Raw genomic sequence first — 26779 nt, forward strand, 5'->3', positions numbered from 1 at the left:
TGTTAAGGCATGCTAAAACTATGTCAGGACATGCTGGGATGTTTAGTTCCACAGCATCCGGAAAGCCACACGTTGCTTGTCCCTGTAGTAGACCATACCAGTTCAGTTGCAGTTAACTACATAGTTGTCCATCAGTTGCTGTTCCGAAATAATATGGTGTCTGTACATACCGTCCTATCTTTAATTTTTTTGTATTTGATCTGCAATATGTGTTTGTGTATTTTCGACCAAGACTGGAGACATACATTTATATTAATTCTTATTTTTGTATGTAGCAAACATATAGGGAGTAATTCAGACCTGATCGCAGCAGCAAATGTGTTAGCAGTTGGGCAAAACCATGTGCACTGCAGGGGGGGCAGATATAACATGTACAGAGAGAGTTAGATTTGGGTGGGTTATATTGTTTCTGTGCAGGGTAAATACTGGCTGCTTTATTTTTACACTGCAATTTAGATTTCAGATTGAACAGACCACACCCAAATCTAACTCTCTCTGCACATGTTATATCTGCCCCCCCCCCCCCCCCCCCCTGCAGTGCACATGGTTTTGCCCAACTGCTAACACATTTGCTGCTGCGATCAACTGTGAATTAGGACCATAGTTAGATTGGAAAAGGTGTTAGCTTAATTATGTTTACTCCTTCCAGCCTTCGCACAACCACACCGCAGCCGCGTGCAGCTCCATCACGTGTCCGCTGTAATTGCTTTTTTTTTATGTTGTTGCGACACCTTATCCTTCTTAGTACATAATGTGTGTAATTGCGGCAGAGAATCCACTGGGAAACTAGCGGCTTATGGGGACGGGAGGCGGTCAAGATCCCGCTGGACGGGATCCCGGCGGTCGAAATACAGACGCCGGAATCCCGACCAGCACAATCCCGACATATTCTCCCTCCGTGGGTGTCCACGACACCCATAGAGGGAGAATATAATAGTGTGCCGAGCATAGCGAAGCCGCAAGGGGCCGCGTTCCGCTCGCCACCCCTGTCGGAATTGTGTGGTTGGATTCCGGCGTCGGTATTTCGACCGCCGGGATCCCGTCCAGCGGGATTTAGTACTGATTCCATGGGGATATGTACTAAGCAGTGATAAAAGTAGAGAAGTGAGCCAGTGGAGAAATTGCCAATGGCAACCAATCAGCTGCTCTGTGTACTTTTATACAGTAGTATGCAGATTATAAATGTTACGTCAATGCTGATTGGTTGCCATGGGCAACTTCTCCACTGGCTCACCTCCACTTTTATCACTGCTTAGTACAGGCATGTCCAAACTGCGGCCCTCCAGCTGTTGAGAAACTACATATCCCAGCATGCCCTGACACAGTTTTGCTGTCGGAGAATGCTAAAGCTGTGTCAGGGCATGCTGGGATGTGTAGTTCTCAACAGCTGGAGGGCCGCAGTTTGGACGTGCCTGGCTTAGTACATGTCCCCCTCTAATTTTCTGTAATGAGAGTGCCTGGGCTGGCTTCTAGCTAAGCCCTGGGAGTCTGGTGGTGAAGGGGTTACGTTTCTGTGCCTTTATCAGTCTGAGACGGTGCACATCCAGTATTATCCGTATCATTATCATTATCCTCCCTTACAGCTCTTGTATAGTTTCCATGGCGACCAGGGCTTGCGCGCTCTGACGGAAGCCCATGTTCGCTTCCTGCATCCCAGATCACGTCAAGAGCTGTACGGATATCAGCCGTGCAGTTTGCCCCAGAGTGGTACACTATTATATGTGTAACAATGAGCCCTCCTTATAGTGCGCTGATTACAGAGCTGTGTCCTTTCACCGGCCTGTTTCTGTAGTAATCATTACGTACCTGGGGCCGTCATCCCGGCATACAAGCCTCTCTGAGAAGTACTCTGCTAATCCTTTCACACAGGTATTAGAGCAGGGTTATTGGACACATGGCCCCACAGCTGCTGTGGAAGTACCAAAGTACCATGAAATCCTACCATTATTTACCATGGTACTTTCTAGTAAGGACATCTTGGCTTTTGTTACCACATATTCCATTTAATTACTACAGTGACAAGTACGATCAGGGGGGATTTGACTAATCCAACCCCTGTCCCCTAACCATCCCCCTCTCTTCCCACAGCCTAACCCTAACCTCCCCTCTTAGTGCCTAACCCTAACCTTCCCCCGGTGGTGCCGCCCTGCCCCGCAGCCTAACCCTAACCTCCCCCCTTAGTCCCTAACCTACCCTCTTGCTGCCTAACCCTAACCTTCCCCCGGTGGTGCCTAAACCTAACCCGCACTGTCCCGCTTCCTAACCCTCCCCCCTTAGTGCCTAACCCTAACCTTCCCCCGGTGGTGCCTAAACCTAACCCGCCCTGTCCCGCAGCCTAACCCTAACACTCCCCCATTAGTGCCTAACCCTAACCTTCCCCCGATGGTGCCTAAACCTAACCCGCCCTGTCCCGCAGCCTAACCCTAACACTCCCCCATTAGTGCCTAACCCTAACCTTCCCCCGATGGTGCCTAAACCTAATCCGCCCTGTCCCGCAGCCTAACCCTAACACTCCCCCATTAGTGCCTAACCCTAACCTACCCCCGATGGTGCCTAAACCTAACCCGCCCTGTCCCGCAGCCTAACCCTAACCCTCCCCCATTGGTGCCTAAACCTAACCTCCTTTATCCGCAGCCTAACCCTAACCTGCCACCCCCTGCAGCCTAACCTCACCCCGGTGTCGGCTAAATCTATGGTCCGATTGTCCAAATACCGACATTTAAAATGTTGACAGGTCAAAAAAGTCGACATGAGTTTTTCATGATTTTTTCTTCGAAACCGACTTGTTTATACTTTACCATCCCAGTGAACCTGGAGGGGGAATATAATAGTGTGACGAGCGCAGCATGGGGAGCGCAGCGAGCCATGCGAGGGGATGAGACACACTTATCTATGTCGACATACACACCAAAAACCCAATGAAAAATGTGTGTCGACTTTTTGACCTGTCCACATTTTAGATGTCGGTATTTTGACCATCGGTCAATTGTTGTCAGTATTTTGACTGTCGGGATTTTGATTGTAGGTATTCCATACTGATCCAGCAGAGATGTGTTGTCGATATACCTGCAAACTTTGGATCAGACACGTGTTGACGCCTGGGCAAATACTGTAGCTGGAAATTCTTTTCTGTTTACCCTGTTAATTGGGGAATTGTTATTATTAATGGTTTAATATGATTTTCCCAGCAGTTTTCAATCTGGTGACAAAAATGACTAGCAAGCCGTGGAGGGGTGTGGATTGAAGGATAGACAGTACATAGATAGCCAATAGATTAACATCAGGTGGTCGACATGTTCAAAATTTTGATAGTTAAATGGTCGACATAGACTTAGGTCCAACCCGAATCCTCTACCTACTGCCTAACCTTTATCATTCCCTTCTGCACCTATCCATCAGCCAAGTGCCTAGCCTTAACCCTCCCCTCTGGCAGCCTAACCTTAACCCTCCCCTCTGGCAGCCTAACCTTAACCCTCCCCTCTGGCAGCCTAACCTTAACCCTCCCCTCTGGCAGCCTAACACTAACCCTCCCCTCTGGCAGCCTAACACTAACCCTCCCCAGTGACTAACCCTAACCCTCCCCAAGTGCCTAACCTTAACCCTCCCCTCTGGCAGCTTAACACTAACCCTCCCCAGTGACTAACCCTCCCCAAGTGCTTAACCTTAACCCTCCCCTCTGGCAGCCTAACACTAACCCTCCCCAGTGATTAACCCTAACCCTCCCCAAGTGCCTAACCTTAACCCTCCCCAAGTGCCTAACCTTAACCCTCCCCTCTGGCAGCCTAACACTAACCCTTCCCAGTGACACCCTCCCCAAGTGCTTAACCTTAACCCTCCCCTCTGGCAGCCTAACCCTAACCCTCCCCAAGTGCCTAACCTTAACCCTCCCCAAGTGCCTAACCTTAACCCTCCCCAAGTGCCTAACCTTAACCCTCCCCAAGTGCCTAACCTTAACCCTCCCCAAGTGCCTAACCTTAACCCTCCCCTCTGGCAGCCTAACACTAACCCTTCCCAGTGACACCCTCCCCCAAGTGCCTAACCTTAACCCTCCCCTCTGGCAGCCTAATACTAACCCTCCCCAGTGCCTAACCCTCCCCCAAGTGCATAACCTTAACCCTCCACTCTGGCAGCCTAATACTAACCCTCCCCAGTGCCTAACCCTCCCCCAAGTGCCTAACCTTAACCCTCCCCAAGTGCCTAACCTTAACCCTCCCCAAGTGCCTAACCTTAACCCTCCCCAAGTGCCTAACCTTAACCCTCCCCAAGTGCCTAACCTTAACCCTCCCCTCTGGCAGCCTAACACTAACCCTTCCCAGTGACACCCTCCCCAAGTGCTTAACCTTAACCCTCCCCTCTGGCAGCCTAACCCTAACCCTCCCCAAGTGCCTAACCTTAACCCTCCCCTCTGGCAGCCTAACCCTAACCCTCCCCTCTGGCAGCCAAACCCTAACCCTCCCCAAGTGACTAACCCTAACCCTCCCCAAGTGCCTAACCTTAACCCTCCCCTCTGGCAGCCTAACACTAACCCTCCCCAGTGACTAACCGTAACCCTCCCCCAAGTGCCTAACCCTAACCCTCCACTCTGGCAGCCTAACCCTAACCCTCCCCAGTGACTAACCCTAACCCTCCCCAGTGACTAACCCTAACCCTCCCCCAAGTGCCTAACCTTAACCCTCCCCTCTGGCAGCCTAATACTAACCCTCCCCAGTGCCTAACCCTCCCCCAAGTGCCTAACCTTAACCCTCCACTCTGGCAGCCTAACCCCAACCCTCCCCCAAGTGCCTAACCCTCCCCTCTGGCAGCCAAACCCTAAACTTCCCCAAGTGACTAACACTAAACCTAACCCTAAAAATGATGAAAAACAATGCATTGACCATTTCTATGTCAACCTTTTGACCATGCTGCCCTTTTGACAGTCGAAATAAGTCCATGTCAACCATTTAACAGTTGACCTTTTGACCCTGGCGACCTATTTCCTTATAGTCATCTGCTATCTATGTACTGTCTATCATACAGACCGAAAATAATATAAACTCGTCTTTGCTTGAATAACGATGTCACTTGGCCGTGTCGCCTGTAGGGAGAGGAGACATTCAGCCCCAGCTGGACAGCGCCCTGCAAGACGTCAATGACAAGTATTTGCTCCTGGAAGAAACTGAGAAGCAGGCGGTGAGGAAAGCCCTGATTGAGGAGCGCAGCCGCTTCTGTTCCTTCATCTCCATGCTCCGGCCCGTCATAGTAAGTCCCTGGCCTTTCATTCCCTCATTAAAGTAGATTGTCCAACAACATATTGAGTAGACTTCGGAGCACTTGGCGCAGAGTGCACATGTGCATACCACAGCTAATTACCATTCAATGGAAAATGGCACCAAGGATTTATGTAATTGGTAAGCTCAGTGAGCGAAGTTCTTCTGTAAAGACCCTTCCGTCCTTACTTATCGAGCCATAGCAAAGGAGGTTACTCTAAACTGTTCCAGCACCCTGCCTTTCTGCTTCAGAACTTCTGCTTCAGTCCGTATAGACCAGGGGTAGCCAACCCTGGACCTCGAGAGCTACCAACAGTTCACATTTTCCAGGTCTCCTCACAGAATCACAAGTGAAGTAATTAGCTCCAACTGTGGATCTTTTAAAATGTGTCAGTTAGTAATGACTACACCTGTGCACCTGCTAGGTGAGCTGGAAAACGTGAACTCTTGGTAGCTCTCGAGGTACCAGGGTTGGCTACCACTGCTATAGACCCTTCCAGCCTTACTTACCGAGCCATAGCAAAGGAGGTTACTCTAAACTGTTCCAGCACCCTGCCTATCTGCTTCAGAACTATGGCTGTCCATATAGACCAGTGGTGGGGGAACCTTTGGCCCTCCAGCTGTTGTTGAACTACACATAACCAGCATGCCTTGCTACAGTTTTGCTATTTGGCCATGCTAAAACTGTTGCAGGGCATGCTGGGATGTGTAGTTCAACAACACCTGCTGGCCGAAGATTCCCCATCCCTGGTTTGGGGCCTAATTCAGACCTGATTGCTAGCAGGTGAGGATCCCTCCCAGCAAACGCTTGGACACGCCTGCGTTTTTCCAACCGCCCTCTGAAAACGGCCAGTTGCCACCCACAAACGCCCTTTTCCTGTCAATCTCGTTACGAATGCATTCTTCGCACAAAGCCATCACTGAGCGGTGATCCGCTTTGTACCCGTGCGACGCGCCTTTGCATTGTGGTGCATACGCAGTTTAGACCTGATCGCAGGCTGTACGAAAAATGCAGCCTAGCGATCAGGTCTGAATTCGCCCCATAAACCCTTCCGTCCTTACTTACCGAGCCATAGCGAAGGAGGTTACTCCTGTTCCGGCACTCTGCCTATATCTATCCCTGTACTAGTGTCTGTAATTGTGGTTCCAAAATATACAGAAGGTGCTAATTAGATGATCTGTGTGTGAACAGAATGTCATTTTTTTCATCTTTGCTTTGTAATGAAAAAAATCCCCATAAACTGTGATTATGTGGCCATTATGTATTATAAATCCTAACTGTTGGCATTTTAGTTTCGTAAGAATTGTGCAAGAGCCACACAAATATCACACCAAGCGTACATTGATCTTTGTGTATGCTGCCTCTGGTGCTATATTCTTTTTCATTTAAAATAAATGTTTCAAGTGTATGACAGCTGCCAGTCCAGATGCACAACTATTATTCCATCACTCCATCTGTATAAGCCCCCATGCAGACCTGGGTCCTGCAGACATAACACGGCAGGTCTCTGTACTATACATTGCTGTTTTCTGTAGTCATTAAGTATCGTTTGTGTGTATACCTTTGTCTTTTGCAATAGTTCTTCCTGCTTTCTATTAAAGCTGTATATACTGAACGTGCCTATGCATTGTAGTGTACAGCATTGTTTGTCACAGCCAGATTCATGTTCTGACATTATTTTATATTGAGTTGTTTTGTTTTGTCCAGGAAGCCGTAGTTCACTACCACCACTCAGAAATGTTGTCTAATTAAGATAGCTTTGCTGGATACAAGAACTTCAAAACCTCCTGATACTCCTGATTGACTTTTGCCTGAAATAAACTCCTGATATTTCAGAAACACATTGTTGCTACAATTTGACAGGTTGTGAATAGCCAACCTTCCTTGGCAACATGGAAATGTGCTGTGGAGAGTACTTATTGTTCAAATACAGTTGTTGAGAAGACAGGTCCATTTTTCACTTCCTGTCTGTCAAAGGTAGCAATGGTGTGTTTCTGCATTTACAACGGCTGATTTTAGGCAGAAGTCTCATTTCAAGTATCAAGACTTACTCCATCAAGCTGTAGAACGCAGTTTAGTGATTTTAATCATTTTCTTAGTGGAGTTACTTTAAGAAACCTGCTTTATTTTGGGTTTTAAAATCCATGTCTAAGATTTTGCGGGCACACGTCTGTCCATTCCCTAATATTTAGGATACTGTTTTCTTGTTAATAGGAGGAGGAGATCTCAATGCTGGGAGAGATCACACACTTACAAACAATATCTGAGGACCTAAAGACTCTCACCATGGATCCCCACAAATTACCTTCTGCCAGTGAACAGGTTAGTACATATAACGGTCTGCCAGATCATGTGCTGTACGGCAGATTTGTAGCTGTGTTCCCCAAACCTACAAATGTATAAAAAAACAAAAAACAAAGATCCCTTGCCAGCGGTCTGACATAGAAACCAGCTACAGTGCGGACAGTCTAAGGTGCCGCTAAACATAAGAGTAAGTATCTTAACAGCTGGATGATCAATGTGGTGGCGTGAATACATGTTCTGAAGCCATCTGTGAGTGATCAAAACCTGCATGTGGCTCTCCAACTACAGGTCCCAGCATGTCCGCCACCCTGTAATCCCACACTATCTGGTGATCCACACGTTGTCCACCTCTTATCTTGGGTATACACGATGGGTGAAGAGGACACATGCAATTTGAAATGTAACAGTCTAATATACTAAATAAAGATGTCTGCAAAGAGCTTGTCCTTCTATTGCCACGTTAGCAATAGATAATTAATAGAGGAAACACAGTTCTACTTTGGGGGCCTCTCCATTTCCGCTTCCAGGCTTCATAAAATGCCTTCTGCTTCTAGCGATACACTGGCTGCAGGAGAGCAGACACTACACACATTATACTGGATAGACAGGGTTGAGGGATGACGCAAAATACTGTATATGGGATGTAAGCAAAAACTAGATTGCTGGATGTTTGGGGCATAGGGTATACGAGCATGGTAGACACAGGTGAGCAGGGCTTGTCTGTAATGGGGGTGGGGGTAAGTGAATATGGCGGAAGTATTTTATTATCCCATTCCTGTTGGGAATGATGCGTGTACAGGTGTTGATGTTGCGGAGTTATATAGGCATACACCAGCGGATGACTCAAACTATGAACAGCCCAGTTACTTAACCAGTGGTGTTGGTTTATTGATAGATGACGGGTACAGCCGTACTCACTGTTACATGCACACTGGTGATGCGGGGCAGTTAGAGTGGGTCAAGCACTTCTCTTTCAACAAGGTGTTGTGGATACAGCATATCTAGGTAATGGTAATTCTGAATATCAGATGGTAGACTTGTGATTAAATATATTTCTCCATTTCTCCATAGGTGATTCATGATTTAAAAGGCTCAGACTACACTTGGTCTTACCAGACTCCACCGTCTTCTCCGAGTACCACTATGTCTCGCAAGTCCAGTGTCTGCAGGTAAGCTACTGGCATCAGGTCTCTTGAGTTGTCCATCTTTCAGTATTATCCAGGAGTTCTGGGATCTGTAGTCCAGCAACATCTGGTTACCTGCACCTGGTTTATATATACATATCAGAAGAACTTATCATTTTGCTCATACGTACTAAGCTAAATGCTTAAATAGGGGTTCCGTCTTCCCGTAACTTTAACGTATTGGCTTACAGTATTTGTGTCATCTTGCCACTTGTATTAAATATATGCATTTATATGATCATGACGAAGGTTTCCACTGTAGTTGCCCTGGGATACGACACACATCTGCTCTCTGCATCTCATTGTGTTTAATTGTGCAATGCACTCTAGAGCTGCGTGTTATCCCAGAACAGCAGAAACAAACCGATGATATAAATACACAGCTGAAAAGCACTGAACATGATCTAGTAGAAGATGCAGGAGGACTTGTAGAAGTAAACCCACATTTGGATATTTATTTAGACAACCACATTGCATCCGACTCAGAATCCGCCCCTATAAATGTTACTTGTGTATGTTTCTAAAGCAATTGTTCCAAGTAAAATAAATGTGTAATATCGGTGCAGTAAGTCTTTGCTTAATGAGGTGAAATGTTATTTTGCGAGTTACTCATATAGATTGTGGAGAACCCACAGCCTCCATCTTGTTGTAGCCTCCTGCTGGGAGGACCTACCTGCTTGTTACACAGCCCCCCCCCCCCCCCCCCCTATATATTGCATTGATTCCTCAGACAAACTGTTTTTGCTGTATAAAACAGTTTTACTTGCATGCTGTCTATGGCCTGAATATTGAATGGTTTGGGCTTCCCTACTGTGTATGTGGTAGAGATTGCCTGTCTCTCCCCTGTGCTGCTCTTTCTCCATCCCCAGTCCCCACAACGACTACAAGAGCATGCCTGACCCAGCAGACTTTGTGTGGATTGTGTATATATACTGTATATCTGTGTGCACATACGTATACATACATGCAGCTCTCTGTGCAGGATAAGCTGTTGGGAAGAACTATACGGTAATGCACACCCATAGCACATGCAGTATCCTACGGATTGTCTGATGGTTACTTTCATTACTGCCGCGCGCTTATTGCCTGCACACAATAGAGGCCGCTGTACTGTGGACCGAAAGGATATTTGTGAGAATGCCGTATACCATTGCACCAGTAACGAATAGTCTCATTACTCAGTAGGGAATTAATTGGACAAATATTATTAAAAATATTATTTATTTTAATTTTACTCTTCTCGCAGTAGGACTTAAACACTTATGGTTGTAGAATAAAACAGATGATGCAAAAAATAGGCCTGTAATAAACTTTACATGACATCCCAAATTGCAATGAGCAAATGCTCACGTCCAACATTAATAGATAGTATTATGGTACCACAGCTCCCCCAGGTGGTTGAAGTTTAAAAGTTTCAGGAATCTCGGTTATACTATAGTGTATGTACTATTATTATTTTCTGCTGCGGGGTACACTGGTCTCCACAAGTCTGGACAATCGGGTGTAGAGTAGGATCTTGATCCGAGGCACCAACAGGCTCAAAGCTTTGACCTTCTTCCCAAGATGCATAGCGCCGCCTCCTATATCACCCCGCCTCCCAGCACAGGAGCTCAGTTTGTCAGTTGGTGCTGCAGTAAGCAGGCACATAACAGAGGGGCTGCTCCAAGCAGTCCTGAGAAAAGCTTTTTATGAGGTAAAAAGTGAAGACTTCAAGGGCAGCAGCAGTGGTAAATGTCTTGTGACATTCACTGCTGCAGCTCCAGCTCTCCCCAGCGGCGCTGTACACTCCCGAGCCCTGGTTGCCGGGTACCTACAGCGGAAGCTCCGGTTTTCTTCATGTTAGACACACACGGCTGGGGCTCTCCAAGATCGCGTGGCCGCGCTTCGGGAGGTGGCAAGTGGGTCCCGCTTGCGGGACCTGGTCTTTATCGCGATCCGGCGCGGTCAGTGGGAGGCGGGCCGCGCGCGCTGGCGGTGGACACTGTGCATACAGGCGATCCCACTAGATCACCAGGGCATGGGCGCAGGTCAGGTTTTCTCTTAAAACCGATTTTAATATCGCCCACAGTACCCGGTGGTTTTGCCAGCAAGGGGGATATGGCTTAGACCTGAAGCCCCTCCCCCAGCCCCAGGGCGCCATTTCCAGCAAGTGTTCCCGCCCTGGAGCTGCATCTCTGTCTTTTCCTCACTCCCTGTCAGTGTCTGCGGCGCCATTACTCCTCAGCTCACTGTTCCTGGGACTGCTTGGTCAAATCCTCCTATGTAAAGCCGCCTGGTTGTCAGCGCTGTGACTTTACATGACACTTAAGTATTCTACCTGCCTTTTTAGACAGTGATAGTTAAGAAAGAGTGCATTTAGTCAGGGTTTCCTAGTACAATTACCCTGTGATATACATCCATTTCTTACTGTGTACTGTTATATCTATTGTTATATAGCTGTGTAAGCTAGTCCAGTGCAGTATTATTGTCAGTAATAACCTCTGCATTGTACAAACTGTTACTATCTGTGTGTGCATTGATAGCTGAGTGGTGTCCATCTCGTGTCTTTCACTCAACTTGCTATCCCTATATTCTATAACCTGAGGGGGCTTGGTGCGTCAGGTGTTATTTAATATAGGATTTTCACAAAGATATACTGTATTACGTATTTTTCTCTGTGATTTAGTCACCATATCTCTCCTTTATCTCTGCTGGTGCTGACTACACTGCGCAGGGGGGTTTGGGTTTAGGGATATAGTGCTGCTAATAATTGTACTGTGTTACCTCATACTGCAAGTTATATCATGTCTGCTTCTGAGGGTAACGGTTCTGGGGCGGAACACACTGCTGGTGTTGCTGAAGCCACAGGCACATAATGGGGAGAATATAGCAGCTGTGGGCTCTGGTTCTGGGGGCTCCTTGCCCCCCAGTGGGACTGTGGCAACGGAGGCACATACTGACCATCCATGGGCCGCTTTTTCCACGCTTCTGCATACGCTAGTTCATAAACTAACACCCCCTATGGGACCCCCAATGCCGGTACAACCGTATGTGGTCCCTGCAGCTAACCCGCCGTGGGTGGACGATTTATCTGCTCAATTAAAGAAGTTGAACCAGTCCCTGACTACTAAAAAGTCTGACCAACGCTCGCCTAAGTCCAAGAGGTCCTCTAAGCGAGCGCTCGTCTCCTCACAATCCACTGCTGTCACTGACGGCTCGTCTGATGAAGACAGCACATACACTGACCCCACAGGTTCTGACTCAGATACAGCTGATGGGGAGGGTAGTTCACATGTGGATGTTCCTGATCTTTTGGAGGCTATTAAGTTAATTCTGCAGATTACGGATGATCCCGAGCCATCCGTTCCTCCTAAGAAACCAGATGGGTTCAAGCGTCAGAAGGTGATTAAACAAGTTTTACCTCACTCTGACCACCTAGTGGATATACGTCAGGAACCCTGGCAAAGTCCGGGTACGAAGTTTGTGCCTCAAAAGAAGATGCTGGCTCGCTATCCCCTCGCGCCAGAGCTGTCTAAGATTTGGGAAACGCCTCCTCCAGTAGACTCACATGTGGCTAGGATGGTGGTTTCCTCAGCTCTACCTGTAACTACCGTCACGTCTCTAAAAGAGCCTACGGATAAACGTGTCGAGGGTTGTCTAAAAGCGATTTACACCCTCACGGGTGCTGCACAAAGGCTCACTATTGCAGCTGCATGGCAGAGGCTATTGAAGCATGGGCCTTGGAGTTAGAAGCTGAAATCTCCTCTGACCATGCTAGACAATGCTTGTCATATATTGTCACAGCTTCTCGCTATATTAAAGAGGCTGCTTCTGATGCTGGTATCCTAGCAGCCAAGGCCTCTACTACGTCAGTCCTGGCTCGCAGGATATTGTGGCTGAGATCCTGGTCTGTGGATCTGGACTCTAGAAAAACCCTGGAGGTACTCCCTTTCAAGGGGGATATTCTGTTTGGGGAGGACTTAAATAAGATAGTGTCTGCCTAATACAGCTCCTTCTGTGTCGAAGGCCAAAGGCACGTCCTTTCGCCCCTTTCGTCCTTCAGGTAAAGCAAAAGGTCAGGCGTACCATAAGCAGGCCCGCACTTCCAAACCTGGTAAGCCGAAGCCCAAAAGAGCCTGGGCTGCCCGTCAGCCAGCTTCCAAGACCGATAAGCCTGCCGCATGAGGGGCCGGCTTCTAGGGTATACCCAGGAATGGTTGAAGACCACTTCAGATGCCTGGGTACGGGAAGTCGTCACTCGAGGTTACGCCATAGCCTTCAAAAACCGACCCCCTCATCGATTTTGCCAGACAGACGTCCCGTCGGACCAGACAAAGGCAAACACTCTGCATTCGGTGATACAGACCCTCCTGGATACAGGAGTTGTAGTACAGGTGCCTCTTGCTCAGAGGGGCCGGGGGTACTATTCTCCGCTGTTTCTAGTCCCGAAACCGAATGGGTCCTCCCGGCCTATTCTCAACCTCAAGGCACTGAACAAGTTTGTGAAGGTTTCCAAGTTCCGTATGTAAACCCTTTGCTCTATAGTTCTGGCCTTGGAATCTGGGGACTACATGGTCTCCCTGGACATACAGGATGCTTACCTGCATATTCCTATAGCAGTGTTACATCAACAATACCTGAGGTTCGCTATTGCCAACCTCCATTACCAGTTTCGGGCATTACCCTTTGGTTTAACAACGGCTCCGCGAGTCTTCACCAAAGTTATGGCGGTGATGACGGTGGTACTCCGCCGTCAAGGGGTCAGGATACTGCCGTATCTGGACGACTTGTTAATCCTGGCAAATTCCCCAGATCTTCTCCTGCGTCATCTGGATATGACGGTCCGGTTTCTACAAGCCCACGGGTGGCTCATCAACTGGAAGAAATCCTCCCTGGTCCCTGCTCAGAGCATGGTGCATCTGGGAGCGCTGTTGGACACTCACAACCAGCGGTTGTTCTTGTCTCAGGAGAAAGTCCTGAAACTTCAGGACAGGATTCGTTGCTTCCTTTCTCGTCCGCAAGTGTCGATACATTCGGCAATGCAGGTGCTTGGTCTCATGGTATCAGCATTCGACATGGTGGATTATGCTCAATTCCATTCTCGCCCCTCCAGAAGCTGATTCTAGCCAAGTGGGACGGCTTTCCTCACCGGATCAGGTCTCAAATGATCTCTTTGACTCCGGAGGTCCGTCTGTCGCTGCTCTGGTGGCTCCAGGACCGACAATTGTGCAGAGGCCGTCCCTTCTGGATATCCAACTCGGTCCTGTTGACGACAGATGCCAGTCTAAGAGGTTGGGGCGCGGTGCTGGAGCAGCACTCCTTGCAGGGTCGGTGGACCTGGGAGGAATCTCTCCTCTCGATCAACATTCTGGAATTGCGGGCGATCTTCAATGCGTTGAACCTAGCCCAGCAATTGATTCAGAACCGTCCTGTTCAAGTACAGTCGGACAGCGCCACCACAGTGGCTTACATAAATCATCAAGGCGTCACTCGAAGCCGTTTGGCAATGAAGGAAGCCTCACGGATTCTACGTTGGGCAGAACGCCATCTACCGGCAATATTCATTCTGGGAGTCCTGAATTGGGAAGCGGACTTTCTCAGTCGTCAGGACGTGCATGCCGGCGAGTGGGGCCTCCATCCAGAAGTGTTTCAACTCCTCGTGGAAAGGTGGGGTCTTCCAGATGTGGATCTGATGGCGTCTCGACACAATCACAAGGTTCTGGTCTTCAGAGCAAGAACAAGGGATCCTCAAGCATTCGTGGATGCGCTGGCAGTGCCGTGGAGGTTTCGGCTGCCGTACGTGTTCCCTCCGGTGTCACTCCTGCCCAGGGTAATTCTGAAGTTCAAGCAAGAAAAAGGAAATCTGCTTCTCATAGCTCCGGCGTGGCCCAGACGGCACTGGTTCTCAGACCTGCAAGGCCTATCGTCAGAGCGTCCACTTCTACTTCCACAACGCCCAGACCTCCTCGTTCAGGACCTAGCCCGGCTGTCTTTGACGGCGTGGCTCTTGAAGCTTCTGTCTTAAGAGCAAAGGGTTTTTCTGAAGAGGTCACTAAAACTATGTTGCGGTCCCGGAAACCGGCCTCTGCTCGGATTTACCATCGGGTCTGGCATTCCTACTTTGGTGCGCATCTAACCATTATGACGCTTCCAAGTTTAGTACAGCCAAACTTTTGGCTTTTCTACAGCAGGGCCTAGATTTAGGCCTGCGTCTGGCCTCCCTCAAGGTTCATATTTCTGCCTTGTCTGTGTGGTTTCAGAGAAAAATTGCGACTTTACCTGATGTTCATACTTTCACTCAGGGTGTGTTGCGTATCCAACCTCCCTATGTCCAGCCTGTGGCTCCTTGGGACTTGTCGGTGGTTTTGGAAGCGTTACAAGAGTCTCCATTTGAACCTCTTGGTTCAGCTGACCTTAAGTGGCTTTCCCTTAAGGTGCTGTTTCTCTTGGTTATTGCCTCTGGTAGAAGAGTGTCGGATTTGGGTGCCTTGTCTTGTAGTTCCCCATATCTGATTTTTCACCGTGACCGGGCGGTTCTTAGGACTCGTCCCGGATATTTGCCTAAGGTGGTTTCTTCGTTCCACCTTAATCAGGAGATTGTGGTTCCAGCTTTTGTCTCTCCTGATTTGTCTCCCAAAGAGCGGTCTTTGGATGTGGTACGGGCTCTCCGTATCTATGTGAAGAGAACTGCTTCTATTCGAAAGTCTGATTCTCTCTTTGTTTTGTTTGGATTTCACAAACGTAGCTGGCCTGCTCACAAGCAGACCCTGGCCAGGTGGATCAGAATGGTGATTGCGCATGCTTATGTGAAGGCTGGTCTGTCAGCTCCTGTTCACATTACGGCCCATTCTACTCGGTCTGTTGGACCTTCTTGGGCGGCCCAACGTGATACGACCCTTGATTAATTGTGCAAGGCGGCTACGTGGTCCTCCGGAAACACGTTCATAAGGTTCTATGCCTTCGATACTGCCGCTTCCCAGGATGCTTCCTTTGGACGCCGGGTTCTTGTGCCCGCTACAGTGCGTCCCCTCCCATAAGGAACTGCTTTAGGACATCCCCATTGTCCAGACTTGTGGAGCCCAGTGTACCCCGCAGCAGAAAACGAGTTTTATGGTAAGAACTTACCCTTGTTAAAACTCTTTCTGCGAGGTACACTGGGCTCCACAAGGCGCCCACCCTGACGCACTTAGCTTCTTTGGGTTGATATGGCATTAGCCGCTGACACTTCTCTTGTCGTGAGAGTAAGGTGTATGTGGCTACTAACCGTTGTCGTCTCTTTTCCTGCTACTGCATTGGGCTATTTAACTAAACTGAGCTCCTGTGCTGGGAGGCGGGGTGATATAGGAGACGGCGCTATGCATCTTGGAAAGAGGGTCAAAGCTTTGAGCCTGTTGGTGCCTCGGATCAAGATCCTACTCTACATCCCATTGTCCAGACTTGTGGAGCCCAGTGTACCTCGCAGAAAGAGATTTAACAAGGGTAAGTTCTTACCATAAAACTCGTTATTAATAAGGTTCATGTATATGGCGCCACAAAGTGTCCATAAAATTTACAATAAAACCATAATTACAAAAGGATATCTTGGAGCTAGAAAAGGTTCAGAGGCGGGCGACCAAACTAATCAAGGGCACGGAGACGCTGGAATACGAGGAAAGGCTTGCAAGGCTAGGTATGTTTACATTGGAAAAGAGGAGACTTAGAGGGGACATGATCAACATCTACAAATATATAAGGGGTCAATACACAGAGCTTGGGAGGGACCTGTTTTCTATAAGATCAGCACAGAGGACACGTGGTCACTCGCTTAGGTTAGAGGAGAGGAGTTTCCGCACATTGAGGCGAAAATGTTTTTTCACAGTAAGGACAATACGTGTTTGGAATTCTCTGCCTGAGAGAGTAGTAATGGCGGACTCAGTCAACACCTTTAAGAATGGGTTAGATAAATTCCTATTGGATAAAGATATTAAGGGTTATGGTGCGTAGGCACGCATTATAGTTAATATAACTAGTCCTAACATAAAAATAACTAGTTCTATAATAAGACTACATAGGAGACCACAAATAGGTTGAACTCGATGGACAATTGTCTTTTTTCAACCTTAGTTACTATGTTACTATAAAATCTACTCAAAGAGACAGTACAAGTGTAGACTTCAATACATCTGAGTGACAGAACATAACAAAATCAGACAGTGGGGGACAGACCGTGTCAGGGCTACTGTGGGTAGAGTGCATGGAGACAATATAGTGCAGGGTGAGAGCCAAAAAGGTGCAGGGCCCTGCATGTGAGAGCTTACAGCAGCCCTGACCAATCTGTGGCTCTTCAGCTGTTGCAAAACTACAAGTCCCAGCATGCCCTGACACAGTTTTGCTACTAGGTAATGCTAAAACTGTGGCAGGGCATGCTGGGATGTATAGTTTACCAACAGCTAGCTTATAGGCCTGGTTTACAGTCTTAGGGGAGTGGGGGAAACAGTGGGAGGTGAACAGAGGGAGAGTGGACAGAGGATGCAAATCAAGCAGGTGAGGAGGGCTGGCGGTCCAGGCAGTGGGCTTGAGGGAGTAGAGAGAGGTTAATTATGGCAACAAATAGGAAGCCCCCCAAGGGACCCTACTTGTTCTAACCTGTTTTGTAGTTTTCATATGATATTCATACAGTTCCATCATTGAAGTACAAACACCCATCAGATTTTACTCAAAAGACTTTACGGTACCACCCCCTGACTCCATGGCTTAGAAGAAGCCAAAATACCATAATGAAGGACATATTAGCTAACAGTGGCCCCTCTAAATGTGGCTGCATGTACAATTGTATTACGGTAGGCGGGGGCAAAGTTCTGTATTAGGAAAGGAATGCCCTAGTATGGCCGTCCATCGCCTCTCATCACCTGTGATATCGTTGGTTCCTGCATTCCCATGGCCACAGAATGGCTGCTTTCCCTGTGTGCAGATGACGAGTGCTCGTAAGCAGTAATCACAGATCCCCCCTCTGCCGGGCCGGGGATACTGCAGCCCACATGCGTTTGTAGTCTGTCTGAATTGTGGCTCATGCTGCCCGCTGGAAATTTGTGGAGTTATAATTTGGTGCTTGGTTTTTTCCTCCCCCTCTCTCCCCCCCTTACTTTTATTTTCTTTCTTTTTTCAATCCCTCACCCCCTTTCCCCCAACTTTTGCCGCCCCCTCTTGTCTTTTCCTCTCCCCCTCCCTTTTGTCTTACACAGCAGTTTGAACAGCGTTAACAGTAGTGACTCCAGATCGAGTGGCTCCCACTCACACTCACCCACTTCACACTATCGCTATCGCAGCTCCAATCTGCCTCAGCAGGCGCCAATGAGGCTGTCCAGCGTCTCTTCACATGATTCCGGCTTCATTTCCCAGGATGCCTTTCAGTCAAAGTCTCCGTCCCCCATGCCGCCTGAAGCCGTCAACCAGGTAGGAGCCAGCCTTTCATATCCTTTCATTTCAGGGGTCACTCAAAAGGGAGTTTCTTGCCTAACCCAGCCCCTTTCCCGGTAGAAGTCTCTAGAGACGCCTACTTTTACCCTACTATACACATGAACAGAAGCGGGTGCTGCCATCTTTTCTGGACCAGTCAGGCTTATTGGGTAGTAACGGTGCTTGGTATGTTCACTGGAAGCAGTGTCTGACAGGACAGGTCCTATTGCAATCTGCCCCCATATGAATTGTAACCAGTGACTCCACCTCTGCAACCCCTGCTTCTGTTACCCCAAATTCGATAATCATGGCACCTGTTCAAGCAGCTGCCATTTTCATGCCGCGTTCACCATGGGCAATGTTTTCACAATAGATTATGGCAACTCCGCCACAAAGTCCTCTGTTTTATCCACATTATCCACAGCTGGTACTTATCCATACCTGCAATGGCTGAGATGATGGACAAGCGGAGACTGTAAGATAATGCACAGAATTCTGGGAGATGCTTGCTTAGAGGAGAAACTACATTTTTGCGTGGGCCACAATGACACTGTTTTATTAGCGCACCTGCAAGTTCCCCAGTATTGTAATTATTATTTATATTCCGGTCTCCCAGTATATACACCTGAGGTGCATGTTCCTACCAGGAGCAGAGGTAAATTTTGTACTGATCCCAACCAAATTGATTCATTAACCCGTGCTCTTGTGAGGAGATCTACAAATCGTACGGATGTCCCCCCACGGGGTTGGGTGAGGGGTATTGAGATTCAGACGTTTCTCTAAATTAAGGGGGCCATTTATCAACGAGTGATAAAACTCGTTGTGAATGATAAAACTTGTTGCGTATGATAAATGGTTCTCCAGCCAATCAGCTCCCAACTGTCAGTTTTCAAACACATGACAGGAGCCGAACACATGACAGGCTGATTGGCTGGAGCACCATTTATCATGCGCAACAAGTTTTATCACTAGTTGATAAATGAGCCCCTTAGTCTGTGTTCAGCATATGCATATATCGTTTCTAATATTTGTCCATCGTGCAAGACAGACAGACGTGTGCGTGCTTCCATCTGTTAGAACCAAATGGTGCAAGTGGTTCATGTTAAAATCCACCAATAATATTACATCTCAGCTGATCCACTAGCTATATTTATAATATCATTTTTAATCAATGATCATTTCATTCTGCTCCGCTTTGTTACTTTTGTCAGCAAAATAAAGTTTACACCCCATTCTACTACAATCCTTTGTGTGTTATGTCTTTGTAAACAACATGGCCGCCGCCTTGCTGTAAAGGCCCCTTTTACTAAAATGCTATTTTTCTTCTCTCTCTCTCACGTCCCATTCTTTTGCCTCATTTTCTCATGACTCTTTACCTCATCCCCCCCCATGCAGAATTCGTCCAGCTCAGCCTCGTCAGAAGCGTCCGAGACCTGCCAGTCAGTCAGTGAGTGCAGTTCGCCTACTTCCGTGAGCTCTGGTTCCACAATGGGAGCGTGGGCCTCGACTGACAAGGTGAACATGCTGTGGGGGTGCTTGTGTTTATCTGCCGGCGTTACTATTGACGATTATAGTTGTTGTTGTTTACATCTATGTTGTACTAAATGTGTAATCATCAGCATCCAAATGATTGTAGCCATCGCTCAAAGGGGCTGATTCAATTAGACTCACCCTGCAAGCCAGAGCTTGTAACGTCATCTATTTGCTGCACTTGCAGTAGCTACGGGCTCAGAGATTTTCATTCGCAGCCCTGGAGGTTCGGTGTGCGAATAACTGGGAATCCTAAGCGAGATGGGGCAAGATGAGTTGTCGTTGCAGACTGCTGCAACGGCTACTCTGCCGCTTATGGCTCCAGTGAGTGTTCACAATGATTCTCACGGCATCTTGTAAACGTGTCCCCCCGTTTCTGTGGATTCCTGACGTTACTGTGATACAGCCTGTGTTCCATCTCCACTTTCTGCCCAAGGGAACTAGTTTGAATGATAACAATAACTTCTGCTAAATATCATTCTTGTAAAAGCCAGGTGTTTAAGAACTTGTCTGATTCATTACAGCCTATGTAAGAGATATGGGGTCATTGGGGGATGCAGTGACATCCCCAGCAGCTTACAAGTTGTATATAATCATTGTTCCAGTGTATTTTTGTATTATTACAGAATGTCACTGATTGTTATATCCCAGTCTTTTCATCTCATTAGGGGGAGATGTATCAAGACATGGAGAGAAAGTAACGACCAATCAGCTTCTAACTGTCATTTTGAAAAATGACAATTAGATACTGGTTAGTACTTTAGCTTTCACAACTATCTCTCTCTCCAAGGCTTAATACCTGTAGTTATTTTAAAGCTATTTCTGAGTGACTCCTGTATGAGGCTTAGGGGCGGATCCAGAGCCGAATGTAATTGCTCTCACAGTGTGTGACGCCCATATGCAGGCGACTAGCCGTACGCTTGGTGTCACAGCTGACCTCTTTCGGTCCGCTCTTGCACCAGCTCTGTCCTTGGTGCAAAATATGTGCCTGAAAACAGGGGAGATTACATTTGTGCACAGCTCTGACCATCCTGCGATTCCACCAATACCCTCTCACTGACATTTGCCTACATGCCTAAGACCCCTAACCACGCAGTTACCCCCCTTCAGTGGAGATGCCCGTACTTGCACAATGCGAAAACACGCAACATACGTCTGCAAATCTGACTTGCATTTACCTCTCGGTCCGTACTTTAGTGTTCTGCAAGTTTCATATTGTCGTTATTTCCACATTTTTAAGGCAATTGGAGATATTAAACTAACAATTTACATGAATTTGTAATTATGGGAGAATGACCTTTCAAAGGTTTTTTCTATGGGTAATCTACGTTGCATTGGTGCATGAGGTTCCAACAGAACCTTGCCACCAAGTGAAACCCCCCCCCATCCCCCCATGCGTCACTACTGTATATAGCTTTAGTTCTCTACTGTAGGCTGCTGTATATTTGGACAGAACCGGTAGCCGTGAAAAGGTTTTGCACCTGATTTACAAACTGCTCCTGATTCAGAAGAGTAAGGGTATAGCCTGATGGAGGAACCCTATTGCTGGCCTCTAGTTCTGAGATCTGCCCTTCAAGCTTGAAAGGGTTACCAAGGTAACAATAGAGCAGGGGCCAACGAATGCGGCCCCCCAACAGCTGTGGAACTACACCTCCCAGCATGCCCTGCCACAGTTTTAGCATGCCGTAGCAGCAAAACTGTGTCAGGGTATGTTGGGATGTATCCTGGTAGTTCCACCGCAGCTGGAGTTGGAGGTATGTTAAATACCTCTGCAATAGAGGAACAATAAGTCAGAAGTAATAAAGGACAGAACTGAAATCAAAAGCTGTTGGGTGAAGTCTGCATTAGTGGTCAGCAACTGATTGCTAACCAGGACTGCAAGCAAAGGCCAGTAATTGCCGGGAGCTTATGGGCTTACTGGAATATTGATGAGTGTCCATAATGCCCACAAAAGCATGCTATAGAGTCATTGTTTTTACTTTAAACCTGCTATATCATGATTTACTGGAAATTATTTATGGATTCTCAAGTGTCATGTGATTACCATGGCAACCACAGTCACAGGATTGTTCTCAGCCCATTCAATTTCCCCTGCTTCCTCTGACTGAGATCAAGGTGACCCTTCTCCTTGGGAATGAGCATGAGTCCCCCACCAACACAGACATTTTGCCAACGGAAGACCCCCTGGAAAATGCATTTATGTAGAGATTCGTGTCACCGTGTGACTTCTCCCTGAATTCAGCTTCATTTTGTGGTGTTGTTTTACCATATTATCCATTGCCATTTTCATATTATCCCTGTTTATTTTGCTTACTTTTTAAAGTGGACCCATCACCTGCTACTGTGGAGGCGGCCATTTTGTGCTGAAACCAATTTAATAAGAATGCAGCCTGTTAATCGACTCAGGTTGAAGCCTGATGCAAAAAGCCACCTATTGAATTAATTAAATATTGCATCACCTCACAAAATGGCGGCCTTCACTCTGCTATGCGTAGGCAGCTGGTGCACTTTAATCAAGTTTCCCTCATTTGCCATTATATTGATTTCCTTTTCCCCCCGTTTTTGTTTCCTTTCCCTCCATGTTGTTTGTCTCCAGTTATCTAATGGGTTTTATCACTATAGCGTGTCCCATGACCTGACTGCATCAGGTCCTTTCACCCATTTCCCGCTCCCAGCCTCCCGTCCCTGGACACGCTGTAGCTCAGAAAGCCGCAACTATTACACCATTGGGCCGGGCATGTTACCATCATCTAAGATCCTCAGCTGGAAGGTTCGTGTTTATGTGATGCAAGCTGCGGCCTTACACTTCATTTCCTCTTCTCTGGCTCCAGCCAATGACTAACCTGCTTGGGTGTTCTTCCTTTCAGACATTCTGGGAGCCTCTGTGAATCCTGTAAATCTCAATCCTGCACAACCCCCATCGAACACATATTTTGGTGTCTCTCATTCTAATACTTTTTTATTTAATTTTTTAAATTTATTCCAATAGTTCACTTTGCAAGACATGTTTTCTGGATTGCAATGATCACATCTGAGTATTATGACATCACCGCCTACAGCTCAAAATCTGTTAATGTTACAAATCCTGTTTTAGAATAGTGATAACTCATTACTCCAGTGCTTAATGGCTGAAATAAAGGATTTACAAATACTATTTAATCTCTCCTTATGAATATGAAGAGAAAGGTTTCAATGGAAGGTGTTTTTCCTCTACTTCTTAAGGTGGAGACTCCAATCCTCCATTCACATCAGGAATCATGACATGTAAGAGAATACAATACAATGGTGTAGTATGTCTTCACTGGATCACACTTCACCCCAGTGGTGCTGATTAAATAGACAATAGGTGTTGAGCCTCCACCAAATCTTCAGGAAATTTAATAAAGAACAAAGAGCGTACCCAGACTCACAATAGAAATGGATGTTGTAAACATATAAGGGTATCTTTGTGTAAATATAGAGTCAGAAAAGACCGTCTAAAGGGCGTACCCCAACTCACAGTGACTAGGGGTGAATGAAGCCTATAAAGGTTTCTTTTAGTAGGTACTTCGAATCACAGCGTACCCCAACTCACAGTTTAACAGATGTTCGTAATCATATCACGGTTTCCTTCACTCTCCAGATAGCCAGACAGAAAAATCGATGCAAAAAAGGATTTATTCCATAAAATGGTTCAAAATCCGGGTGGGGAGATGGTGCATCAATGCAGGAAGCAGACAGGAGCGTTTTTTTCATCATTGATGCACCATCTCCCCACCCGGATTTTGGACCCTGGATGCACCGATAAGAATTCCGGAATCTGCATGCTCAGGTGATATACACCAGGTGTCCAAGCCAGGTGGTGTGATCGTTCATCCTTGCTCCTTTTTAAAATAAGTTTTATCATTTGTCATTTGCTTATTCCTGTGGGAATATTTTATGAACCATTTTATGGAATAAATCCTTTTTTGCATCAATTTTTCTATCTGGCTATCTGGAGAGTGAAGGAGACCGTGATATGATTACGAACATCTGTTAAACTGTGAGTTGGGGTACGCTGTGATTCGAAGTACCTACTAAAAGAAACCTTTATAGGCTTCTTTCACCCCTAGTCACTGTGAGTTGGGGTACGCCCTTTAGACGGTCTTTTCTGACTCTATATTTACACAAAGATACCTTTATATGTTTACAACATCCATTTCTATTGTGAGTCTGGGTACGCTCTTTGTTCTTTATTAAATTTCCTGAAGATTTGGTGGAGGCTCAACACCCATTGTCTATTTAATCAGCACCACTGGGGTGAAGTGTGATCCAGTGAAGACATACTACACCATTGTATTGTATTCTCTTACATGTCATGATTCCTGATGTGAATGGAGGATTGGAGTCTCCACTTTAAGAAGTAGAGGAAAAACACCTTCCATTGAAACCTTTCTCTTCATATTCATAAGGGAAGGTTTGAATTTTATCTCCCAGCGCTTGATGTTGTGTTTGCCCATTTTCTGTATCCATTTCTGTCTACAATAGAGGTTGGTGGTACCTCCAGAGCAACATATTTTTCAGCTGCAGGGTGCGCCCAAATAGATCCACTTTGTCTTTTTATTTCTACTATTTAATCTCTGTAACACTGGCCAATAATCACTCACCTCACAAACCAGGTATTGGTGCAGTCGTACAGTATATTCTCAGATGTGAAACTATGACCCATTTTTAGGCAAGTGCACTCTTATGTGAGTGGGGGTTGTGCAGTGAGCTGTTCGCTGACTTTTGGGTGGTTTTTGATCTTGATCTTGTTTTATTATACTTTGTTGTAACTTATTTTCTTTTTTTCATTCATATTTAGCTTAGTATGTATATAGTTTTTATACTATGCTTAAAAGAAGCAACTTTTGGTCCTGTCAGTAGTTCAACACATAGCAATCCCTTTGATCTTGGCGAGTGTAGGTCACAATATAAACTGCCTAGCACGCGCGCACACACACACTAGACAATTACTGACCTTTGGAGGATATTTATGAAGTGCCGAATGGCCGTGGCACAGCGTAAGAGTGTCCAGATTTCAGCCAAACCGATGTTTTGCACCAGCTCATAAGTGTTGTTCTTGGGGGCAGGTTCATGTTGCACTTCGGCGCAGAAGCCCCTTTCTAGGTGCCAGCTGAGCAATGCAGTGAAACGCGTCACTCACACATAAATGACATATGTTGCAAAGCAGTGCCACTGTCCCCTCGCTCTCATGAATCGGTCATAAATGAGCAGAAATGCAGGAGTTATTATATTGAAAAGGATGGATGGATTGTAACGTTCACATTGTTTCCCAGTTGTTCTGCCGGGGCTTGTCCCACATCTAGGGCGCTTCTAGTTTGTGGAAGCATCTCGGAGCGTGAAGTTCAGATGCGTGCATTGATATGAGCTGGGTGGACAGTTCACATGCGCAGTCCTAAGATACACTGGGCATTTCGTATGAAGGGCGGTCAAACGCTCTGCAAAACGCATTGGTTTTACATCTCTGTAAAACCAACGCGTTTTGCAGAACATTTGACAGCCCTTCCTAAGAATTTCCCAGTGTATCTTCGGACTGTGCGCGCAAACTGGAGCACTCAGGAGAAGACCCCCACAAACACTGAGAACATGCAAGCTTCATACAGAGTGAACTTATGGCCCCTGTGCTGCAATGGTCATTACCAAATATTGAATATAAAAATGACATTGTTATATAGAGGTGACTGTAACCTGCCACCTGTTGTTGGAGAAGTCTATAGAGTAGACAAAGGGCAGTTCTTCTCGTCTCTCTCCTGAGATCGGCTGGATAAGGGCGTTACTTAGCGGGCATCATAGGAAAAAAAAAAATCTTCCCATTATGTTTAACATTCCTGAACTTTGGAAAAGATGCGCTGTGTTTGGGTGAATACTAACCACAATGTTATGAGAATATGCACAAATACATTCTTGTAACGCTAGATGATCTACATAGACTCTGTGCTAATTAATACCTCTATCCGCTGTCAGCAGGGCTGGACTTGCACCAATGGATCCTGTAGGCACACAACCTCTGCCTCTTTAAGCCCCGCCTTATCCACTAGCCACACCCCCAATACATTAATTGTTGAGCCGATGCTTTCAGAGCGCATAGCTAGTTTTCCCTATAAAGTAATTCAGCCCCCTCCTCGGTTTGATCATGTAACCCCATATACCCTCATTACTTTCTGCAGTTTGCCCATCTTTGCTGAACTGTAACCTGTTAGGTTAGAGATTTACTATTCCTCGTGGTAACTCCAGCCCTGTCTGTCCTTCCTGGCTGTGCTCGCGGTCAGTCGTCTTGTTTGCAATAGCCGCAATTAACCCAAGTTTCCTTGAAAAGACCAAGGGGGGTATGTATCAAGCCTTCTAAAGCGGACAAGTGGAGAAGTAGCAATCAATGCAGTTCTAACTATCCCTTATCAAGTACGTTCTGTGCTATGGTAGCTGGAATTCATTGGTTGCTATGGGCAGTTTCTCCACATGTCCCTTTTAGAAGATTTGAGACGTCACCCCCCCACCAAGTCCTTTACATCTGTGTACAGCATTTTATAACCTTTCATTCAGGACTGGGCTAAGCCAGGTCCATACGACCAGCCTACGGTGAACACACTTCAGAGGCGCAAACGCGAAGCCGATCCTTCTGGAGGAGCCCAATTTGCGACTCCAGGGCAGACTGAGGAGCCTCTATCGCCCCGGATCTCACGTGTACCGGCATCATCCAGGGTAAAGAGTGATGTGGCGGGACAGGTCTCACTACAGCTGCTAACACGCGGCTACAGCGTATTGTGTGTGTGCTCTGTTGAACGTTTGTCGAAGGGTTTTATGGGGGCTTTTCCTGTATCTTACCCCTACAACTCTTTTGTGTGTCTGCATAAATTTAGAGATGGTCTGGGCAGATTAACCCTTTGATACAGCTGTTTCCGGGTGCTCTTGGGTGACTGTTGGAGTTAATATTATATGTGAATAGAGTAGAATTTGGTGGGCAAGCAGAAGACTTGTTTTATGATCTAGACCTGGACGTGACCACCTGTGCTGTAATTTTGACATGGGGGGAATTGTATCAAACCTTCCAAAGAGGACAGGTGCTGAAGTTCATAGCAACC

The 26779-nt window shown here is 46.8% G+C and overlaps 1 protein-coding gene across 8 annotated transcripts in view; it reads left to right on the plus strand.

Moving 5' to 3' along the window:
* MTSS1 (MTSS I-BAR domain containing 1) overlaps positions 1-26779 on the plus strand; it is a 277949-nt gene that overhangs the window by 218438 nt on the left and 32732 nt on the right. For 2 of the 8 annotated variants that reach the window (XM_063921333.1, XM_063921338.1), the window contains exons 7-13: positions 5081-5238; positions 7462-7569; positions 8623-8720; positions 17939-18146; positions 19545-19664; positions 22276-22449; positions 26241-26399. In XM_063921333.1, the coding sequence (XP_063777403.1) occupies positions 5081-5238; positions 7462-7569; positions 8623-8720; positions 17939-18146; positions 19545-19664; positions 22276-22449; positions 26241-26399 (1025 nt within the window). Of the gene's footprint in view, positions 1-5080; positions 5239-7461; positions 7570-8622; positions 8721-17935; positions 18147-19544; positions 19665-22275; positions 22450-26240; positions 26400-26779 lie in introns of all 8 variants that reach the window. The other 6 variants (XM_063921331.1, XM_063921332.1, XM_063921334.1 and 3 more) reach the window with 3 other exon arrangements.

This window comes from Pseudophryne corroboree, chromosome 5 (genome assembly GCF_028390025.1).
Source record: "Pseudophryne corroboree isolate aPseCor3 chromosome 5, aPseCor3.hap2, whole genome shotgun sequence".
Classification (NCBI taxonomy): Eukaryota; Metazoa; Chordata; class Amphibia; order Anura; family Myobatrachidae; genus Pseudophryne; species Pseudophryne corroboree.